The following is a 17,636-nucleotide window of genomic DNA, read 5'->3' as shown; positions in this document are numbered from 1 at the left end:
GGAGCAAAGTATCGAATTTTTTTCTGAACCGTTATTTCTCAGAACAACCTACCCTTCAATACCCTTACAAGCGTTTCAGTCTGTTCCTGACCAACGATTATAACAAAAAGGCTCCTGGTGGTACTTTACCTGTTGATCTGTGTGCCTTGAAGTGTTGCTCCATCTGGACGCAGTAACTTGTCCATTATTTCTCCTGCTGACACTGTTTCGACTTTTTTGTGAAGTATTGGGAGTGCTTTGAGGTTGACGGTGCGCTGTCTTTGGTGAGTCCTCTCTTTTAACGACTGAGCCCGCAGGTCAGCAGGAACTGATGTAAGCCTAGTTGTGTCAAGGTATTTAAGATGTGCTAGCGTATGTTGCAGTATTTTAGACGCCTGTAGTGACTCAGTTTCTTTTGCCTTTCTAGCCGCCGAGTTCTCTGTGTGCAAGAGGAACGCTGCCAACATGGAGAAATGTGTCCAGGCAGCGCTGCAAGATGTTGCCAGGCATCTCTCGGCAGGTACCGTATCTGTTCATATCTCTCGGTTTGTGTGTACTGGAGGACATCTTCAGATCTGAGTTCGACACACCACTGATGTGAGACCTGTTGGGGAACAGTGGGGCAGGACTTTCTACCAAACTCACGCGCAACTTCAACTGTAACTATTCTCTTTCTTGCCCTCCACCTGTTTTATTCAGTTACTTGATTAACACACCTCGCGTACGTTTGTCTCAATGATAAGGCATTTTTGCGCGCATTGCTTCGACACAATGTTTGCCGAATGAACTTTTATAGAAACAAACCGAAAAACCCACAAAGTCGGACACCAAAGACGACGTCTTGCTGTCCCAGCCGTTCTTCTCTGTATCTCGTCATCTTGACCATTTTGTTGTAGTTGGTGCAGTTGATTTCTCTAATAACACTTCGCGATACGGATGATCTACACTTGCCTCTTGATCTTCTCCAGCATTTCCCCTTCTAAGACACTTTTTAAACAGCTATTGTGTCGATTAGGCGTCCAATTATTTTTTTTCTCTATATAATTTCAATCAATATCCTTTTCTCTCTGAAATTTTTAGTATTTGTTAATTGCAGTTTCTCAAAGTTTAGGATGTTTTTTGGGATCTTCTTCTTATCCATTACTAATTACTTTTTATGTTTCTGTTTCACTTAGGTCAACCTTTCACAGTCATGGCTTACAATATTACAAATAAATGTCTTGATAAATTCATTTCTTTTTTGTGTTAAGGTGGTTGTCTGTCAACAAGTAACTTATTTCTGGATACTTCCTTGATCGTTAGAATTCTTCCTTTGATATCCATTACACTTCTGTGGTCACCTGTTATTTTACTTCTCAAGAAACAAAAACCATTTACACGTAAGAGTGTTGTAGTTCCTATCTTAATGTTTTTCTTACTTGTCTGTTCGATTTACTTATCTCAATTATTTTAGTCTTATTGCGTGTATTTTCAGTTTGTCATTGTCAGAAACAATGATCGCTAAAAATGGAATTGTTTCTCTCCATGAAATTCAGGCCAGCTGAACAGTTTCTATAGTCATCACTTTACCCACTTTTTCCATCATGAGTCGTCTGAGTGAAACAATGTGGCTTCAGAGACCTTTTGAAGTTTCAAACATCTATGATGTATATAAGCAGACTGAAGTGGCGAATGAAAATTTTTACCAAGGCTAGAATTCGAACCCGGGTCTGCTACACAACAGGCAGATGTGCTAATCACTACGCCACCCCGGCTGAGTGGCTCTGCACAACAGCAAAGGCTACCCTAGCCCACCTCCCTCCTCAACGCAAATTCCCGCTCACGCCTCTCTCCACTTGGTGTTCCCCCTAAACTTGAACAGCATTGCTGAGGCTCTCCAACTGTACAAGAATAGCACCTCAGCATCAAAACCACAGCCGTTGTACAAATTTTCATTCCTCACTTATGTCTTCTGAATTCCCCTCCTGTGTCACTCGCTTTATTTCAGTTTATCCTTTACACCTGAAGTCCTCAATTATGTTTTAGGTACATTCCAATCTCTTTTTTCCCTGTACGGCTCGCACCAGCATGGTGAAAATTATTCTCTGGCATCATAACGTATGCCGTATCATTCTGTCCCCTCTCTTCATCAGTATTTCCACATAGTCGTTTCCTCGTCGATTTTGCGGATAATCTCCTCATTTATTATTATATTAGTCAACATAATTTTCAGCGTGCTTGTGAACCAGCACATGTCAAATGCTATGTTCCTCATTCTTCCAGTTTGCCCACAGCCAATGAATCACATCCAGACAATGCTGTGCTTCTGACGTACATTCTCAGAAGTTTCTGTTTGATATTGGTATTCTTTTTTTTGAAGACTAGTACCATCTTTGCGTACCCTAGTCTGCTTCGAGCATTCTACTAGTCTCGTCCGCCACGCGTTACTTTGCTTCCAAGGTAGCAAATAGCTTTCGTTTCGTACATTACGTGGTCCATAATTCTGATGTTAAGTTTTTCACTAATCCAATCCGCTCATAATTTCTTTTGCTATTTTATTCTCGATTCACTCCTACTGCTCATAAACTGTTCGTTGTCTTTGACAGGTTTTGATACGCTTCTTCACTGTCACTGACGATTGATGACATCAGTAAAATTTATCATTGAATCCTTTCATCCCATACTTTAATCCCATTCATGAAGGTTTCTTCTGAGTGAGTCATTTCTTACTAGAAGTGAAGGCTGAACAGTAGCGTAGTAAAATGGCATCTTTGTCCAATGCATTTTTTAATCCGAACACCTCTCTTGGTTCTACATTTTCATTTTACACTACTGGTTTTTGTACATATTTTATACTACCCGTCTTCCCCTATACTTCCGTCGTTTCTTTGAGAATTTCAATCATATCGCACCATTTTATGTTGTCAAATATGTTTTCTATGGCGAAAAAACCTATGAAAGTTTTGGATTTTTCAAATGTTTCTTCCTTTATCAACCGTAATGTCAGAATCGTCTATAAGATGCCCAAGTCTTCTGTGTAATGTTCTGTTCAGCAACTTGGACATACGGGTTGTTTAGCTGGCTATGTGACAGTTCTCAGATTAAACAAGTAATACCGCTTCTGCGTTTTCTCACGTCTTAGTGCAAACACATATCAATCGAAGATTGTTGTTTTAGAAAAGGAGCTTCCTTAAATGTAAGTTTTCAGTAAACAGTGAATGCTTTCTGAGTTGTTGCTAATTTCCTGATTATTAAGGATAAATATCGTTCAGGTAACAAGCGCCACGAATCATTCTTCAATCCGCAGACCACAGGCTTCCAAACGCCAGAGGACAGAGAGAGGGGTCCGGGGAAAGGGGGGGAGGGGAGAGGGCGGAAGTTTTGTTGACATAACTATACAGTCTTAATTTGCTAGAGTAGCCATTTAGGAATCAAATCTCATTTTGCTTCAAAGAATTACTCCAATGAATCAGAAAATTGGAATTTGGAATCACATTGAAATAAACGTACTTTACATGGTTCGGGTATTAAAACTGATCAAAAATGTTTTAGACAACCTCATACCTCGAACGCGTTTGGGCTCACATTCAGGCAGAGCAACGAGTGAAAGTCAAATCGTAATTAAACTAAAGAAAATTAGCTCCACTCTCTGAGGGTTCCGTATAAACTTAATTATATGTATGGATATTACATCCCTCCCAGGATCGGATATTCTGGACGATTTGTGCCTGTTATCTCTATCAGTGTTGGCAAGGTATTAGTCCTGGTAATTCCATGCCTTTTGAGAATGTTTTAATTTTAAGCCTTAACTTTAAAATTTTTATGTAATTTCGAATTTGCCCTTTTAATTATATAATAACAAATTAACCATTTTTGGACTTTGCCCTTTACTTGGCTGTAAAACTTTGCTTCTTGCCACATTTCATGATTCTATGTGAACAGGAAGTACTCTATGAGTTTTGATGAGTAATTTGCGAGTATCAATACATGTAACGTAGGTGGTCATACCGTTTGAGTCCATTGACTTAGAAGTTTAAATATTTTATATCGGAAAGGGGCTGTAGGCCTCAGTATGTGACATAAATATTAACTTGATACCTCTATCCATTCCTGACAGAAAGGGGTCTTAAAAGACGAGTAAACGTACAGACAGTCGGATAAAAGAGGACAAGAAAATCTTTTTTCGTGTAATATAATTAAAAACTAACCATTTTCGGATTTTTCCCTTTAGTTTGATTGTGAAGCCTTACTTATTGCCAAATTTCATGCTCTACACGAAACGCCCGGTAGGTTTAAATGTGTGAGTTTAGGAGTATCAAAATACGAGTACGTCGCATAAATGGCCATATCTTTCGACTGCATTGACTTAGAAATTTATATATCTTTCGATTACATTGACTTTCAAATCTAAATTTTTTACACTGGCAAGGAACTGTAGATCTTAGCATGTGACATAAATATTAACGTGATGTTGTGATGTCATAGATTAATACCACCTCCATCACTTCTCACAGTTGGCAATAGAAAAGCATGTTTCAATAAGATGTGAATAGTGGTCCCGCAGGGACCTTGTGGATCCAATGACGCACGCCCGCTGCGCCACGCTTTCAGCGGCTCTTACTACTGGCGCCGTCTGCCACTGCGATACAGGATGACCGGCGACAGTGACACGGCCCAGCCACGGATGCAGTCTTCAGTCTTAGCCTTAGACAGTTCACTCGTGTATTATCAGTGGGCGTCTCACATGGCACGACGCTCTTTATCTAGCTTCTTGTAATGGACTTATTTGCTGTTTGTTCTTTTGTAACGTTTCTTCACAACACTTGAATAAAGCTATAAGTCAAGCAAACTTCTTTTTATTGAATTTATGTGCTCGATAATCATTGCTGCTTGTGTCCAGCTTCCCTATGAGAGCTGTGTTACCATTCTTAGCCCATCTGTCCTTAACGTTACGTACGAAATAGTACACAACAGATATGTCAGCCTTTTACTTAGAAGAAGAGGTCTCGACAGACAAACAGACAAGCAGAGAGATGGACAGCAAATTGATCATGTAACAGATTCGTTTTTACCGACAGAGGAATGAAAATCTAAAAGAAACGAAATAATGACCAAAACAAAGGCAGTCTACTCGCACATATTTGCACATTTTCAAATCTAAATCTTCTTCTGGGTGACATACACTACCTCGCTGTCCCATCCCCTGCATTCTGACACACTTAGCTTGCTGTCCACGAGGTTGTGGAGGCGTCGCAGCTCAAGCCTGCCCCACTCCTCGATCTCTCCTGAGGTCATCCAGTGTGTAGCGGAGGGTGCTTGTGACGACTCTGTGCGAGTTTTATGCGGTCACAAGTGTGCTGAACGCCATTCGTGACAGCAGATACTGCATGCCATTTCATTCTGTTGGTCCCTGCCTCCTGGGGAAAGTTAATCACGATGTAGGTGCCAATTAGTTAACTGTAGAGCTTCACAATAGGTTGGAGACTCCTGCTGTAATAGAGCACAGTCCTTGAGAGGCTTTAGAAATACGTATATGATACTGGCCCAAAACAAGACAGGCCCAGCTGCGTGCTGGATACGTGGGACTGCATGTCTGAGATGTGCTTTGGTAGCCGGTCACTTCAACATTCTTGTGGAACTGCGAGTTTGGGATGTGCATTTCAGCCAGTCGCCTCCACATTCTTCTATGACGATCAAGTGTCGGACAGACCCTCCACTCTTCCATGGAGATGTCCACGTGCCATTGCTCCTGATCTAATTCGAGTTCCTCGTGCACCACGGTGCTGCGAGGTTGTTTCGTTGTTTGCTGCCTGCTCCCTAGAGGCCAAGTTGATAGTGTGGAGATGCTCACGTATGCCTGGGGTGGTATAGCCTTCTCAGCCGCCTATTCTATTGTCCTGTGTGTAGCTACGGTCTGTAAGACAGTCCTCGACAACTGGTGATGTTGGTCGCGGGTGACGACTGCGAGGCAGATCTTCAGTGTTTTGTGTCTCATGATAGGAGTTGGATGTCTGAGTGACTCTGCTTCGTTGTACGCCAGTTTGGTCCACTCAGTGCACCGATAGCCTTCCCTGCCATACGATGGCGATGGAGGCGCGGTCGGGGTGTGGCCCAGCGAGGTACGCTGCCAAGTTGAACAGCGGACCTAAGACGCGTCGTCCCGACCGCAGTAGGAGAGATGACGCACTCTGCTCGACTGCACTGTACGGAGTCACTCCCTGTCATCTGAAGTGTATTCAGCAAGAAGGTCTCCAGTAAGGAAATCACAAACTGTGCAAGTCATGAGGATTGCGTAAAACGTTTATTGAGCATTTTTTAAATTCGTCGTACTGTGACAAAGGTCATGGTATAGCGATATCTACGCCCTTAGAGCGCTTTCTTATCAAGCACAAAAGAGCTGTGTATTGGCGGAACTGTAATTCGCACTCAGGTGATTCATGTCAAAAGGTTCTCGACGTGATTACAGCCACACGACGGGAATTAACAGACTTTGGACGCGGAATGGTAGTTGGAACCAGACATTCCATTTCGGAAACCGTTAGAGAATTCGATATTCCCAGGTCCGCAGTGACAAGATTGTACCGAGAATATAAAATTTCAGGCATTTCATCTCATCACAGACAACGCAGTGGCCGACGGCCTTCACTTAACGACTCTGAGCAGCGGCGTTTGCGCAGAGTTGTCAGTGCTAACAGACACTGCGTGAAATAACCACAGAGATCAATGTAGGACGTACGTGGAACCAATCTGCTGGGACAGTGCGGCGAAATTTAATGTTAACGGGCCAAAGCAGCAGACGACCGACGCTAGTACCTTTGCTAACAACATTACTTCGTTGCAGCGCCTCTCCTGGGATCGTGACCATATCGGCTGGACCCTACACGACTGGAAAGTCGAGGAGTGGTTAGATGGGTCCAGATTTTAGTTGGTAAGAGCTGATGGTAGGGTTCAAGTGCGGCGGAGGCCTCACAAAGTCATGGACGCGAGTTGTCAACTAGACACTGTGAAAACTGGTGGTGGCTCCAAAATGATGTGGGCTGTGTTTACATGGAATGGACTGGGTCCTTTGGATGTTCAACTACCTGAATTTTTATGGACCATGTCACCCGAGCACAATTGTTCGTAATTGATTTGCAGAACACTCTGGACAATTGGAGCGAATGATTTGGCGACGCAGATCGCGTGACATGAAACACATCGAACATCTATGCGACGTAATCGAGTCAGTTCGTGCACAAAATTCTGCATCGGTAACACTTTCGCAATTATGGACTACTGTAGCGGCAGGATGGATCGATATTTCTGCAGGGAAGTTGTAACGACTTGAGTCCCTGCTATGTCAGGTTGTCGTAATATGTCGCGCAAAGGAGGTCGAACACGATATTCGGAGTTATCCCATGACTTTTGTCACCTGAGTGTATTTCACGAGCAGTTTCTCTGGAAGAGGATCTTTTGTCCAAGCGTACGGTAAATGTAAGATTTTGAAAGATAGCATTGTAGAAACCAGAAGAAATGAATGCCTAAAAATTTTCTTTTATCTCTTGTAGTTTCTTTGTAAAAAATGCCACTTGAGTTGCTTTCGAAACGCATAATTTCTGTACATCACAACAGGAATGTGCTGTTGAAATTTATTATTTTTAGTTCTATGTTTTTTTTTATTATTTCATTGTATAAAATTTTACACATTTGGCTTTAATGAGAGTATGAATGTTATTGAAAATAATGGTGGATATGCAGACTGCCGTTTTCAAATTGACATTTCAATTAAGACAAAACATTTGCTATAATCGAATATTTCTTATTCATGGATGACGACTCATAACTTTGTGGACAGGGACCCAGTCGCTGGGCGTTGTTCCCCTCGACCCCCTGCAGGTCCCGCAGATCAACATCCATCACGTCGTCAAATACATCCTCAAGATCAGGTTCAGGAATGTGCGCCTCACAGGACTCGCCAATGCCGACGTCAGCAACGTCACGTGAGTACACAGCCGGTGTGTGTGTGTCTGCAGCTGGAAGTTTAGTGGCACAAGTACAAAGGGTATACAGCCTAGCATAAGCGTTGAGGTGTCCCGAAATACTTTCTGTGGTGGCACCGCCAGACACCACACTTGCTAGGTGGTAGCTTTAAATCGGCCGCGGTCCATTAGTACATGTCGGACCCGCGTGTCGCCACTGTCAGTAATTGCAGACCGAGCGCCACCACACGGCAGGTCTAGAGAGACGTACTAGCACTCGCCCCAGTTGTACGGACGACTTTGCTAGTGATTACACTGACGAAGCCTTTCTCTCATTTGCTGAGAGATAGTTAGAATAGCCTTCAGCTAAGTCCATGACTACGACCTAGCAAGGCGCCATTAACCATTTCTGGAGAGAGTCTCACTTGTATCATCAAGAATGCTGTATACAAATGATGGATTAAAGTTAAGTATTAAAGAAGCTACGTACTTTTCTTTATAGCATTCATTACGTATCCTGTTTCAGACCTCACGCCAGCCGGCGTGTGTAACGCGTGCATTTCGGCTACTTCCGAGTGGCGTGGCTGTCTTGATACGCCACAACACTTTCATTGCGGAAAATTGTAATACGGTTCATCCGTTTAACAATCGCATGAGCACCAAAATGACAGACACTGAGATAAGTGTGAATTTTAAATAATTTCCTGGCGAGCTAAACATTCGTAGCAGTATCGGTCTTCGAGTCGGTCGTCATTCACTTTGCTTCACGATATGTCGATTAGGCACCTCTCAGTCATCCATAGGTGAACCCTAGCGAACGACGATCAGCTGCAAGTCCGTAATTACTTTGAATATTGAGATAAGTAGTTGTGGAATAGAAAATCAACAAACACAGCCAAAAGTGGAATTTCTTATGCAGTTAACCTACCATATTTATGGGAATCAATAGATTTTCCACAGGATCTACCTGATTTAGCAGCCTTTAGGTTTCCACCACCTAGTCCTTCTTCGTGACAAGTAAATAAAAACACATACAGCCGTCCTTATGATTTTATTTTATTTTGTCGCTACCAGTTTCAACGCTTCAGTGCGTCATCTTCAGGCTGTTTTTGATGCGATACAGGTTGATATGATCCCCGTGCATACCACATCTGTTGCCAGCATTACCGGATACGCAGTTGATGGCTGGAGTGCTGATACGTAAGTTTTCAGATAATCTGCGTATCCAATAATGCTGGCAACAGATGTGGTATGCATGGGGATCATATCAACCTGTATCGCATCAAAAACAGCCTGAAGATGACGCACTGAAGCGTTGCAACTGGTAGCGACAAAATAAAATAAAATCATAAGCACGGCTGTAGGTGTTTTTATTTACTTGGCACGATAGTAAACGGCCGTCGTCCAAGAGACCTGCTAAAAGGATGGACATGCAAAAGCTTGCTCCTTCTTCATCCAACTTTGAATCTGTGCAGCAGTGGACCAGTGCACAGCGCTGCACCAGTGCAGCAGGGCATAAAGGAACTTTCCTTTCGAGATTCTAAGTTCCTGTTATCACCAACATCGGCATCACTCGTCAGTGAGTTACGATGGTATACCTCACCTATTAAGGTGATGCTGTAACATATGATGTAAATGTGAGTGACAGTAAGCATGTGGTTGTGGGAATATCCTCTAGTGAAGTGTTCAGCATGGTGGAAGTGTTAATTTAGCAGCATGAAGGTTGTGCTTTCATCATATCAGTGTCAGTAGTTATGTCAGAAGTTTTCAGAAGTGACCTTACCGTTCAGCCGCCAAATGGCCCTGTGTTAATAGACTGTCACACACAATTCGTTTGGGAGAACTTGCGACCGAACCGCCGAATCTTTCCATCAGTAAATGGGGTATGTTCTCAACTGACTCGGTTGTTTTAACCCCCTCCACTGACGGAATGATCCGCTTCCTAATTCCGTATGTATAAAACCAATACGGACTTATAGCTGTCACGCCTTTGCGTTTACTGCTACGTATTTTAACCGTAAATAGCTCAGTCCTAATGGTAAGAGGTAGTAGTGAATTCACGTTGTTAATATTTGAATACAGCACAGCTGCCACAAGCTCAGCTCACTTTTACTCCACTCCTACCCTCGCCATTGCACCACATTAACTAGGTGCTACGTGGACCTTGCTAAATTCACTTGCGTATACATTTTCGACCGTTACTCGCCAGTATTTACCTAATGATTAGTACACTCCTAACCGGACTATTTCCCTAAGAGCTGTGATGATTAAACGGGTTCGATCCACGGCCTACAGTGCCCTACAGTTCACACGGTAACACTGCCTACCTGACCCACTTAACTTGGTAGTGAGCTTATGTATCCAATCACCACTGCTAGCAGCAGTGGATAATCCTATCAGCACGACGAGAGCAGCAGACTTACCGTCGAATCCTCCTGAAAATACTTATAACTACGGTCGCCAGCTCTGAAGGAGCAAAAGAATAAATCAATTTTTGGCTCGTTTCAAAGTGAAATGGCTTGAGTTGAATTTAAACTTAATTCTGAATATTACTATTTCGGATCATTCTAGATGATTCTACAAAGCAAATACTCTCTCAATTTCTGTGAGTTGGCTTGGTAATTACTACCAAGACAGTTTATGCAACTTGGGTTAACAAAATTCTATCCTTCAACTTATTTAATGATGTTGGATATTACTCTTTGGACAATTGATACAGAATTAGTTAAGTGACTTTACTTGAAAGGTTACTCAGAAAAATTTAAGTAACTATAAATAGGCGACTCATTCTGGTGTGACCATTGCTCTTTTCAACATTCTTATACGCTAAAGTATTCTACAACCAAAAGAATTGTAAATGAAAGAGGCGATGGTGGCCTCAGTCTGATTTCACTATACTATGTTTGAGGTTACTACACTTTACAATGAACAACATGCATCGTAATTTTACTCATTACTATATTCTGTCCTCTGCACTTGCATAAAAGAAAACTGGTATTCTCCTTTTACATGTATACAAAGTTCGACTTAACAATTGCAAGCAGTCTTGCCTTCGGTAGACGTGTCGGCGGTGCTGGTGGTGAGATGCATGTGGCTAACGCAGCTCTTCATGCCTCGTGCCCTTAATGGCGGCTGGAACTACGAGCTGTAGCACTCGTATAAGCTACTGCACGTCCGCCATAAAATCTGGGCGCAGGAACTCTGACAATCAGCCCCAGTGGCATAGAGGCGGCTTCAACAACCATTCGTCGCGTTTCACTCCAAAAACGGCGACGATATTCGCCTCTTCTTTGTTGCACAATCACTTTTGTGTGAGCACAGTTACGCACGTCCGATCACGTCAACACTCCCCAGGCCATTCCATTGTTCAGTCCCTGTGTCTCCAGCTACCCCTAGCTACACTCGTATCATCAAGGGTGGGGGCGTTTCCCCTACCACCTTTTTACCGAAATCATTTAGTATTTAAGAATATTTATATTTATTACCCTGGAGTTCATACCAGTCATAATGATTTACTACTAGCGCTTTACAACATTAAATTATACAGTAATAACTTATAATTACCTAGAAAAAGAATACATTTGACTCCGAGAGCTTAGTGCATTGTCTGACAGGTAGCGCTAATTCCCAGTTTCGCCAATAGATGGCATCAGGGTGCACTCCCTGGCAGTCTCACACAAGCGCGCCCGTTTCCGACGTGCGGGCTCCAAATTACTGTCAGCCCACCATCATTTCAGTTCCGTTACAAACTCAAAAACAAAATGTACAACGACGAGAATAACGTAGAGTACACTAACTTTCAGGAATTAACGTTTAGAAATTTGATGTATGCTAACTCTGCCATCCAGCTTGCTGGCCGCGCGGGGTAGCCGCGCGTTCTAAGGCATGTTGTCACGTTTCGCGCGGCTCCTGCCGTCGGAGATTCGAGTTCTCACACGGACATGGGTGTGTATCTTGTCCTTAGCGTAAGTTCGTTTAAGTTAGATTACGTAATGTGTAAGCTTAAGGACCGATGACCTCAGCAGTTTGGTCCCATAAGATCTTACCACAAATTTCCAATTTCCAGTGTGGCAGTCTCAGTTGGTAGGAGTATGTTTATGGATTTTTCGAGAATGTGTCGTATGATCTTGCATAGGTCACTCATGAGCATACTTCGAAGGATCTTTTCGCTAATAACTGCTCTGTGTGTTGTTATTCTGCATGCAGTATGTGTGAAGCATGACCTCTATGTCGTATCGCTAAAGAAATGCATGCATTCTAGCATATGTTCATGAATCCCGCAATGTTATTGGAATTAAAGAAGATAACAAATGATTGTTTTACCTCTAAAATTTTCCGCTTTGTTCCAAATAGGTGAAGATGCACAGGCGTTACAGTCAATCAGTAGAATACTTCCACTCCATTCTGCTGCTGCTCTAGCGCCTGAGGGCAAACAACCCCTTTAACACCCCTTAGATCCTGCATGTCTGCAAGCAAGCACTATACCAGCAGAGGAGTGCCACTCAGCTGAGCGGGTGACGAAATCTCTGTAGTGAGGGTGTTGCCCATACCCCACATCCATTATGGCATAGTCTGTAAGGTTACTGGTGAATGCAGCTATGCTGAGTGGTTTCCCTGATTCTCTCCATTGAATCCATTTATACGTATCGCGATAACCCCTTCTTCACCATGCAGCACATGCATAGAACATAATGTGTCCAGGAACCGCAAAATAATTTTTGGCGTGATCTGTTTGGAGAATAAAATGTATGTCTCATAGCTCTCAGGCAGGATGTCAACCTGACCTGTGGGTAATTTGAAATCACCCAAGTTTTCAACGATGAAATGGGCACCACGTGTACTTGAATTGTGGAAAAATTCACCTATGTGTTGTGGCACTTGTTAGTTCAAGTTGCATATGTGCTGCATCGCATAACTTTTCCGTTAGACAACTGTGGTGTTTATTTGGAATTTCCACTTTTCTATCTAATGACAGCCCACAAATTTGACAGTCAACAGCTTTCTTGCATACTGCACCATTTTCCTGTGAATAAGTCATGGAAATATTGGTACAATGAGTGTAATGAAAACGCCATGCAGTTTGTTCGGGCTAAGAGAGTGGTCATCTTGCAGAATTTCCCCTGATGTATGATTGAAAACAACAGGGACTCATGTCATAAAGCATACAACTTGACACAAATCTGCATAGGGTATGTGCCTCTCTGAGAAGGTTCGTGGGAAGCAGTAGAATTGATCTCACAGCATCCCACAGCAGCGAAGAGGCACTCGTAATCTGTGTACACTGCAAAGAGCCAACACTCCTGGTAGTGGAAATTCTTCAACTTTAACAACTTGTTTCCCTCAGGGAAGATTTAGACATGTGCCAGTTCCTGACTAGAGTAATCTATTATATGCTTTGTTAAATGCTAGCTTGAAGTAAACGAGTTGAGGCATCTAGGACGAAAATGCTGTGCACAATGTGAAAACTGATGCCATCAGAGATATAAAATTGAAAACCATTTCGCATGTTCTCAGATTTGCTCCACGTTTCGTACAGTCTTTTTCTCAAGCCAGTATTGGCAAGTGAAGCAGAAATAGTCTTCAATATTTTGGACATTAATACAGGCCTTGTTAGCAGATATATCCTTAGGAAGCTTGATGTAGCTGGACCACGATTTAATGGATCAAGGGCATGCAACTGCACATACAAGTGAAATCCATGACAGTGGCTTACCCGCCCCTCTTTCCTGCATTTTGAAAAAATGGCCTAATGTGACAGTCAAGTCCAGCAACAACGCATTTGAGTGCAATATCATGCAACCCCCACCCCCAACCCAAACTATATATTTCTCCTCCACACCTTTATTGCCTACTTCTTTTGGGGGCATGTTAGCTCACAGCATAGTACAGCACTGCACTTAATGGTGGGAAACTTAGGCGAGCTTGTGGAGCTCTCTTTCCAGAACGGGTAGATAAATGTTAAGGAAAATGACTGGGTCTGGGTAGCCTGCAGTACATTGACATATGTGAGCGTACATGTTCTGCTCCTCAAATGCACCTACAACCACAGACTAGTTTAAAGCTGATATGTGGTTCACCTGGTGCTGTCCTTAACCAATCGGATGTGCAAGGGAGCTCTTATAAATGTCTGGTGACTGAAACTAGCCGTTGACGGTCCCAGACGAGGTGACGTTGCCATTGACAACTCCAGACGCGAGGAGAACAGCTTTGATGACCCCAGGTGTGGGGAGTAAAGCGTTGATGGACCTTGAGACAGGGAACATGTGGTTGATAGCCCCAGGCGAGCTGACGGCCCTAGATGTGACACCGACAGTCCGAGGCAGTCCGCTTGAGCAGGTGCATCACTGACAGGACGCAGTGTTGACCACCTCTGGATTCTCACAAAATGCCTGTGAAAGGAAGAAGAAACAACATCAGTAAGAACCTTGTGTGTATATAACAACTTAAAAGACAAGAGTCATATACAGGCGTCAATAATAACAATAATTCCTGGTACTTATGTACACATTCCTCTATATCTGCATCATTAAATATGGTGAACTGTCTCTTAGCACCATATTCATATCATCGTCCTCCATCACAATGTCACTATGAAATCACTGTAGAATAAAAATGTATCTGACTGTAATGGGGTGGACCTATCCCTAAGAGCTCCTGTGGGAAAATGATATCATGACCTGGACTGGGTATTCTACTCTATTGTCACTAACGTGACATCGACCCATTCTCCCATGGCTTCACTGTTGCCTATAGCATCTAGGAACAAGACCATGTCATAACAATACATGCAAGTATGAACAGTTATTATTGTTGAAGAAGATGAATTACTGCTTCTGCAAACATATATCCTTGTCTACGATACATACACATGTTTTACACTTTACTGTCTTGCCTTGGCGCTGGTCACCAAAGACGAGCAAAAGCAAATGCGGTCTCAATATGGCAGTCCTACTAGAATGTCACCGATAAACAGTATCTGTTGCACAGCCCACGTTTCGCCCTACATAAACAGACCAAGTATCTGTCCACCGCAATAACTCTCAAGTATAAACACATACGTAGTGTGGGCTAAGCCAGGTTTGGCGCTGCACTCAACGACGTAATCGTGCTGTAAGATACAACGTAAAGAACAAAGATCGTTGGTTTGCAGATGAAGAAATTCAGTTCATTGAATGATCGTGTGAACTTTCGCATATTGTATCATATGGGAGCAAAGAGCGCACGATTGATGCCATTTCAACAGATGTATTTGCGAGATGTATGAAATTTTATCTCTCATACTACACACATCAAAAAAAGTTTTGCATCACCCCGGTTCCCAGAACTCCTGAAGATAGACGTTGACAGTGGATATTTATTCACAGACACAGTCCCTCTCACTGTTCAAAGATGTCACTAAACCCACCCAAAGACGTAAACGACCATGCATGAGCAGCGCCTACTGGACGGAGGGGGTCTGACAGCCGATCAGTTCCAGTCATACTATCAAGAAGGAGGTACACGGCTCGTGTTGTCTGTAGTTCAACCATGCATAGACGGTCAATACCGCGGTTCGATCGCGTCCGCATTGTTACTTTGTGCCAGGATGGGCTCTCAACAAGGGAAGTGTCCGGGTGTCTCTCGAGTGAACCAAAGCAATGTTGTTCGGACATGGAGGAAATACAGAGAGACAGGAACTATCGATGACATGCTTCGTTCTGGCCGCCCAAGGGCTACTACTGCAGTGGATGACCGCTACCTGCGGATTATGGATCGGAGGAACTCTGACAGCAACGCCACCACGGGGAATAATGCTTTTCGTGCAGCCACGGGACCCCGTTACTACTCATATCTGAGCAATAGGCTGCATGATGCGCAACTTCACTCCCGACGTTCATGGCGAGGTCCATCTTTGCAACCACGACACCATGCAGCGTGGTACAGATGGGCCCAACAACATGCCGAATGGACCGCTCAGGTTTGGCAGCACGTTATCTTCACCAATGAGAGTCGCCTATGCCTTCAACGAGACATTCGTTGGAGACGTGTTTGGAGGCAACCTGGTCAGCCTGAACGCCTTAGACACATTGTCCAGCAAGATGCAGGTTACCTGCTGTTTTGGGTTGCATTATGTGGTACCGACGTACGCCGCTGGTAGTCACAGAAGGCGCCATAACGGCTGTACGATACGTGAATGCCATCCTCCGACCGATAGTGTAATCATATCGGCAGCATATTGGTGAGGCATTCGTCTTCATGGACGACAGTTCACGCCCCCATCGTGCACATCTTGTGAATGACTTCCTTCAGGATAAAGACATCGCTCGACTAGTGGCTAGCATGTTCTCCAGACATGAACCCTATCGAACATGCCAGGGATAGATTGAATAGGGCTGTTTATGGACGACGTGACCCACCAACCACTCTGAGGGATCTACGCCGAATCGCCATTGAGGAGTGGGGCAATGTGGACCAACAGTGCCTTGATGAACTTGTGGATAGTATGCCACTACGAATACAGGTACGCATGAGTGCGAGAGGACGTGCTACTGGGAATTAGAGGTACCGGTGTGTATAGCAATCTGGATCACCACCTCTTAAGGTTTCGCTGTATGGTGGTACAACATGCAATGTGTGGTTTTGATGAGCAATAAAAAGGGCGGAAATGATGTTTATGTTGATCTCTTTCCCAATTTTCTGTACAGGTTCCGGAACTCTCGGAACCGAGGTAATGGAATACATTTTTTTGATGTGTGTAGATCCAGAGTATAGAGAACATTTGTGGCTAAATATACAGACTTACCATGAATACATGCTTAAACCTGTTGATGGAGGAATGATTTTGAATAAAGATATATGCATTGTTTTTTGATAAAATATCATTTATTGGTCAGCTAACTTAAAAGTAATGACACTTTATCTGAAGTGCACATAAAACCATTTCTTTCTTCTCTTGCTCCGTATATGTGCTTCATTTGTAGGCATACGGATTCTTGTATAATTTCAGGTTCTGAATAGAAATTTTCTTGTAAATTTACTGCATGCAGTGCATCTTCCCATAACCTATGATGTAAACGACATTGTCTGTGTGATAGAGACTCTAAAGTGACATCGGCATATCTTTGTAACCCAATCATGGATTGTCCCAGCAGACTGAAAGCAAATTATGAGTTTTGTATAGGCCTCGTCGCTTCAGCTATGGAGACCGAGTTGTCACTGTTGTTACGGTAGGCCGAGTTTGTGACTACATGAAACGGCTTCTGATGCAGAACACCGCTAAGACAATTTCTCCCTACCACTATTATACAGCTATACCCTAGTGTCAGGCAACAGAATAGGACAACAAAGGTTCTACAATAAACCAACAAATTAGAAGCAAAATCACACAAATGAGTTAAAAAGGTTTACCTATGTTTGTCACTTGTCGGGTAATGAAGACTGAAACACTGCATGTATTATAACACAAAAAAGGCCATCAGTGGCTACGTGAAAATAACCGTAGGTAAACTTCACTGTACATAGCAAATGCAGTTTACAACAACAACTATCTGTTGACTTCTAAGAGTTCAGTAAACAACGTTCCCTGTCTAAGTCAGCCCTGGACGACGATCTACAGCCAAGTAGCCGAGAGGTGCTCTTCTATATTCCGAGTAAGTTTCTGTCCGTTGTCATCCGGATATTCGCGAATTGTACTCGACCGAGGTGAAGTCGATATCTTCATCCTCAGCGCCGCCCGCTGCG

The 17,636-nt window shown here is 43.2% G+C and overlaps 1 protein-coding gene across 1 annotated transcript in view; it reads left to right on the top strand.

Annotated features, from left to right (window-relative positions):
- The window catches only part of LOC126101379 (uncharacterized), a 98,368-nt gene that overhangs the window by 27,727 nt on the left and 53,005 nt on the right, over window positions 1-17,636 (top strand). Inside the window, exons 3-4 of the mRNA XM_049912045.1 lie at window positions 407-499; window positions 7,793-7,937. Of these exons, the coding sequence (XP_049768002.1) occupies window positions 407-499; window positions 7,793-7,937 (238 nt within the window). The remainder of the gene's footprint in view (window positions 1-406; window positions 500-7,792; window positions 7,938-17,636) is intronic.

Source organism: Schistocerca cancellata, chromosome 9 (genome assembly GCF_023864275.1).
Source record: "Schistocerca cancellata isolate TAMUIC-IGC-003103 chromosome 9, iqSchCanc2.1, whole genome shotgun sequence".
Classification (NCBI taxonomy): Eukaryota; Metazoa; Arthropoda; class Insecta; order Orthoptera; family Acrididae; genus Schistocerca; species Schistocerca cancellata.
This window is presented reverse-complemented; position numbering and strand designations above follow the sequence as displayed.